A 6000-nucleotide genomic window follows, 5' to 3' on the forward strand; every position below is an offset into this window, starting at 1 on the left:
AGCTTTTTATTGATACGATTGATTCAGAATTATAAAATTCATATTTTACTATGTAAAAGAGAAATGCTGGTTATTTAAAAGACAGTAAGGCAAGAGAAAAGCCAGTACATATAAGTACACCCTCTTACCCTGAGGAGACTTTCATTCAGAGAAAATAGTTTTATAAACAGAAAAATCTTTAGTCTCAGTACCTATAAGAGAGGATGAGTATCCATCACTTTGATTAAAAAACAGAGAGAGAGACAGGTAGAAGAATTCAAAGGTAGAGAAGATAAGATGACTATGTACAATAAAATTGGTCATCTTTTCCATAATGAAGATACAGAATCTTGGAAATAATAATCACCAAGGAAGGCAAGTAAAACAATGAAACCGTATCATCTAAAATGTCAAAGCCAATGCATTTCGGAGATGGCAGTGTCCTCAGACCATCCTTTCCAACTTCCTCATGTCATAGAAAAGAAATGTGACAAAGAGATTCAATAATTTGGTCAAGGTTACACAATTAATGGCAGGACTGTGATTAGAATCCTGGTTTCCTTCCTTTTGCACTGTGCTATAATTTAAAGTTTCAGGACTATAAGAATGTTAGCTTTCTAGTTGGTAAAACATAGAGCTTATTAAAATTATAATTTGTGGTAGATACATATCAAAATGTTAACAGTAGTTATAGTGATGAAATCAGAGGTATCTTCCATTTTCTTACTTTTGATTATCTGTATTTTAAAGATTTCAGCTAAAGATATATTGGTTGACTGCAAAAAGAAACAAATTTTAGGTCGGGCGCAGTGTCTCACACCTGTAATCCCAGCACTTTGGGAGGCCAAAGTGGGCAGATCACTTGAGGTCAGGAGTTCAAGACCAGCCTTACCAACAACCGGTGAAACCCCGCCTCTACTAAAAATACAGAAATTAGCCTACTAAAAATACAAAAATTAGCCAGGTGTGGTGGTGCGCACATGTATCCAGCTACTTGGGAGGCTGAACCAAGGAGGCAGCAGTTGCGGTGAGCTGAGATAGCACCACTGTACTTCGGCCCGGGTGAAAGAGAGAGACTCTGTCTTAAAGCAAACAACAACAACAACAACAAAACCCAACACATTTTAAAAATATACTCTATGAGAATAATAAAAGATTACTTACTTTCCTAATGTCATCTAAAGAAGTAATTTCAGGTGACATTCCTCCATGTACACAGAGAAACTGCTGGTTTAAGAGGGCAGCAAGAGGAAGACAGTCAAATGTCTCCATACAGGCATCATACACCTGTTCCGAATATTTGATTCGACCTAACAAAAAAGGAAAACCAGTCAATGGAAGAAAAACTAAAATGTATCACATTTGAAAAAGGATATAGGCCAGGAGAATATGAAGCTATTTTAAAGCCATTTATTTTAGATAATTTGAAATCACAATTATCTTTATAAAGATAATTTTGAAAAGTTGCAGATAATAGGTAAACAATACCTCTCTCCTCTTAAAGACAAGTGTGACCTTGGATTAACTTTCTAGCTCTGTTGCTTGGAAACGTGATAAGGTGACTGTCCACTGTGTTACTAGGCAACATGGCTTGTGGTAAAAATTACCCAGTTACCTGGTGGGAAGCTATAGCTTTGGGCTCCTCTGAAGGTAGTTTTACAACACACATTGACACTTTCGATGCATGAGGCTTCTATACCAGGATGGCTCCCTAATCTTCCCAGTATGGATATTGTTTCCTTGTACCTGAGCTGGTGAGATGGGAGGGGGCAAAAGAGACGGAAAGCTGCTGGACTGTGGTATGCACTGCTGTGAGGACCACTCCACTGAAAAGGAACGCCCAGTGCTGCCCTTCCTGTCTGTATCCTTCTAAGTATATGGATGATAAGTAGGGTCCATGGTAGTCTTGTGAGTCTGAATATTTTATGGGTCTTAAAGATCCCTTAGGGATGTTGAAGATATATAAGTGAAAACTGGAGTCTTAGGTGATATCAATAAAATGTCAGTAATGTTTTGCTCATGATTTTAAGGTCTGTAAACAAATTATGTCTTGATTCTCTTTTCTCTAAAAACATTTGGCTTAAGCTGATGTGGTGGCTCATGCCTGCAGTCCCAGTGTTTTGGAAGGCTGAGGTAGGGGGATCACTTGAGGCCAGGAGTTTGAGACCAGCCTGGGCAACACAATGAGGCTTAATTTTTTTTTTTTTTTTTTTTTTTTTTGAGACGGAGTCTCGCTCTGTCATCCAGGCTGGAGTGCAACAGCAGGATCTTAGCTCACTACACCTCTGCTTCCCGGGTTCTTGCGATTCTTCTGCCTCAGCCTCCCGAGCACCTGGGACTACAGTTGCACACCACCACGCCTGGCTAATTTTTGTATTTTTAGTAGAGACGGGGTTTCACCATGTTGGCCAGGCTGGTCTCAAACTCCTGACCTTGTGATCCACCTGCCTTGGCCTCCCAAACTGCTGGGATTACAGGTGTGAACCATTGCGCCCGGCCGAGGCCTCATTTTTACAGAAAATTAAAAAACAAAATTAGCTGGCTGTGGTGGCACATGCCTGCTGTCCAAGCTACTTGGGAGACTGAGGTGGGAGGATAGATTGAGCCCAGGAGTTTGAGGCTGCAGTGAGCTACGATAGTGCCACTGCACTCCAGCCTGGGCAACACAGTGAGACTCTGCCTCTAAACAATAAAAAATAAATGTTTGGTTTAATAAATTATGTTTTGATGTGGCTGTCAACTTGGGGCTACAGAATAAGGAAATACATCAGCAGGTGGAAGAAGGAATCTCTACAAATCTCTAGAAAGGAAAAGTCATGAAATAATAGGTGGGAAACTGGAAAATGGGCATTTAAAGAGAAAAAGGAACATTTTCTTCTTCCTTGGCCTTGGTTTCAAAAAGTCAAGCTGTGCTCAGGGATGTGTGTGGGTAGAGAAGACCAGAAGTATAGTCAGGCATCCCTGCAGAACTGTGAGCTCCTTCTCCTCTTCTAGGATTCTGGGAAGATGAGGTGGCCTACAGGACCAAGAGAACAAAGCTGTATCGAGTGAGTCAGACTATCTAGTTGGTAATTATTTCTGTGTTTATTTCCTTTTTGTGATCTCTAAGCCTTTAGAAAGACATAATCAGAGCCTGGTCCTAGCAAGGCTTTGGGGAATAAAGCGAAGAATGATGGATTCAGGTTTGGGCCAGACTGAAGTACTGTACGGGTGACAGGAATGATTAGAGAGAGATCCCTAAGGAAGATGTAAACCAGTAGACCACACTTGAGGTTGTAAGGCCTTCCATCCCTGAGTGTGAAGATTTCTCTTTAATGCCAATACTGGGTGATCAGGGTTTGAGTTCATTAAGGGAGCCTGTGGGTTTCTTTGAGGTTTTCAGAACATTTTGTATTGCTGTTATAGCAGTCAGCACAATCTATTCCACAACATATGCTAACTTTATTAGGAGCTCAAAGTTAACAAGAGCCATGTCTTATGCATCATTGCCTCTCCTTACAGTTACATCCTTATGCTCTGCTTTGTCTTAAATACTATAAATTTTGCCCATTTCAAAGTAGATCCAGCATTGGCCATAAAGTCTGTCAGAAGTAAAAAACAAACAAAAAACTCTTTAATTTATGGTCAGTGATTGACTTTTTCTCCTGAAAATCCTAGAAACCAGAGTTCCCTCTGTTGCCAGTGTCAGTAAGGAATTCCTCCATGGGAGTTCTACACTTGAATATAGGTAAGAATTTCAATTACTTACTAATTTATGCTCCATAACATCTTACATTGATAAATGCCTTTCAATCCCAAACTCAACATAATTCCTTAGTCTACTTCCAAAAAAGAATGCCAAGTCTGAAGACGGCAAGTAATGAAGTATATTGTTATTTTGTAAATCAAATCAGGAGGTCAAAATTAAATTAAGCAAAAGAAGTTCATATTATATTAATATGTGAATAAAATAGGCTACAAAATGTTACCATCTTCATTTTTTCAAAGTATACGAACTGCATATATAATCACCAATATTTAATTTTCTGGGGATTAGATTGACAATGGTATCTATATTTTCTTAGTTTAGCTGTTTTTTTTATGATGAATATGTAATCTTTATACAATAACATTATTATACTGCCTTAAAAAAATTTTTTTAGAGACAGGATCTTACTGTTTTCTAGACTGGAGTGCAATCGTAGCTCACTGTAACCTCAAACTCATAGGTTCAAGCAGTCCTCCTGACTAATCTTCTAAGTAGCTGGGACTACAGGTGCACACCACCACATCCAGCTAATTTTTAAAAATTACTTGTAGAGACAGGATCTCGATATGCTGCCCAGGTTGGTCTTCAATTCCTGGCCTCAAGCAATCCTCCTGCCTCAGCCTCCCAAAGCGCTGGGATTATAGGCATGAGGTACTGTACCTGTACCTGGCCTATATTACCTTTATTATTTAAATGTATTGAAGGCTTATGATGTGTCTGTCAGTGAGTTAAGCATGTGGCATGGCATGGTGGTGAAGAGCATGGAGTCTGGAACTTGTTGCCTGCTTTGAAGAAACTCAGCCCCCTCCACTTACTAGCTATGGGACCTTGGATAAACATTTTAACTCTCTGCCTTGGTTTCCTTATCTATGGTCATAATAATAGTAATACCCTGAATTGTAGATTCAGGGTTGCTGTGAGGATTAAATGAATTCGTTTATGTAAAATATGCAGAATAATGCTGGCACTTAGTACATACTAGGTAAGTGTTAACTGATAAAGTATTTAATACTCACAGAAACCCTATGAAGTAGATATTGTTACTGTCTTCATTCAAAAACTGAGGAAATTAGGCTTACTTGCCCAAAGCTGCAAGCTAGTAACTGGCAGAACTGGGACTCAAACCTGTTCATGCTCTTAATGACCCTCTAATATTTCTCCTAATCATTATTTTTAAATAAGATTTTGAATAGGAGAATCTAAATAGCCAAATACATAATTCCCAGTGGTTAAATTAGCTGATTTAAGTGCTTTATTTTCAAGACAAATTTTTAGGATATATCCCAAAAAACAGTTATTTCTATAGCGAAGGGAAAATGCACTACAGCCATAGGATGACACGGATATAAGTTCTAACTAGTATCCATAATACAACATTAACAAAACAAAATTTTCAACAAAACCCTTTGAAAGCAATTCTGAGAGTCAGCACTACCTGCAAGAAATCACAATCTGGTCTAGTCACTGATGATATATTTGTTTCAATTTTTATTTGCTTTATTTACTATTATTATTGTCTGAGACAGGGTCTCATTCTGTCACCCAGGCTGGAGTGCAGTGGCATTATCATAGCTTACTGCGGCCTAGAATTCCTGGCCTCAAGAGATTCTCCCACCTCAGTCTCCCAAATGCTGGGATTACAGACGTGAGACATAGCTCAAATTTTAAAAGCCACAAAAGGGTATAATGTGCCTCCTGCCCTCTCTCTGCAAGTAACCAATATTACCAGTCTCCTGGGTGTCTTTACAAAGATATTCTATGCATACACATGCAGATATGTATGTTTCTTCTCTTTCCAAAACATCCTTTTGGTTTTTACATACACGATAGCACATATGTACTGTTCTTTACTTGCTTTTTGTACTTAAGAACACATTTTGGCTATCATGCCACATCTTCAGAGGAAGAATGGAATTAAGAGTATGCCACCCCAAAATACGCCACTCCAGCACACTGACAACTTTGAGTTAAAGGCACTTGAAAGCCGGGCGCGGTGGCTCAAGCCTGTAATCCCAGCACTTTGGGAGGCCGAGACGGGCGGATCACGAGGTCAGGAGATCGAGACCATCCTGGCTAACACGGTGAAACCCCGTCTCTACTAAAAAAATACAAAAAATTAGCCGGGCGAGGTGGCGGGCGCCTGTAGTCCCAGCTACTCAGGAGGCTGAGGCGGGAGAATGGCGAGAACCCGGAAGGCTGAGCTTGCAGTGAGCTGAGATCCGGCCACTGCACTCCAGCCTGGGAGACAGAGCAAGACTCCGTCTCAAAAAAAA

General features: G+C 39.8%; 1 protein-coding gene and 1 long non-coding RNA gene across 9 annotated transcripts in view; one reads left to right on the top strand and one right to left on the bottom strand.

Annotated features, from left to right (window-relative positions):
- The window catches only part of PPP3CC (protein phosphatase 3 catalytic subunit gamma), a 103468-nt gene that overhangs the window by 30122 nt on the left and 67346 nt on the right, over positions 1 to 6000 (bottom strand). For all 5 annotated transcript variants that reach the window (XM_017889998.1, XM_017889997.1, XM_017889995.1 and 2 more), the window contains exon 5: positions 1144 to 1289. In XM_017889998.1, the coding sequence (XP_017745487.1) occupies positions 1144 to 1289 (146 nt within the window). The remainder of the gene's footprint in view (positions 1 to 1143; positions 1290 to 6000) is intronic.
- Positions 1326 to 6000, top strand: part of LOC108540788 (uncharacterized) — a 10646-nt gene continuing 5971 nt past the window's right edge. Inside the window, exons 1-3 of one of the 4 annotated variants that reach the window (XR_001888766.1) lie at positions 1326 to 1836; positions 2974 to 3047; positions 3637 to 3706. This is a non-coding gene — a long non-coding RNA (uncharacterized LOC108540788). The remainder of the gene's footprint in view (positions 1837 to 2973; positions 3048 to 3636; positions 3707 to 6000) is intronic. The other 3 variants (XR_001888765.1, XR_001888764.1, XR_001888763.1) reach the window with 3 other exon arrangements.

Source organism: Rhinopithecus bieti, unplaced genomic scaffold (assembly GCF_001698545.2).
Source record: "Rhinopithecus bieti isolate Rb0 unplaced genomic scaffold, ASM169854v2 scaffold_20129, whole genome shotgun sequence".
Classification (NCBI taxonomy): Eukaryota; Metazoa; Chordata; class Mammalia; order Primates; family Cercopithecidae; genus Rhinopithecus; species Rhinopithecus bieti.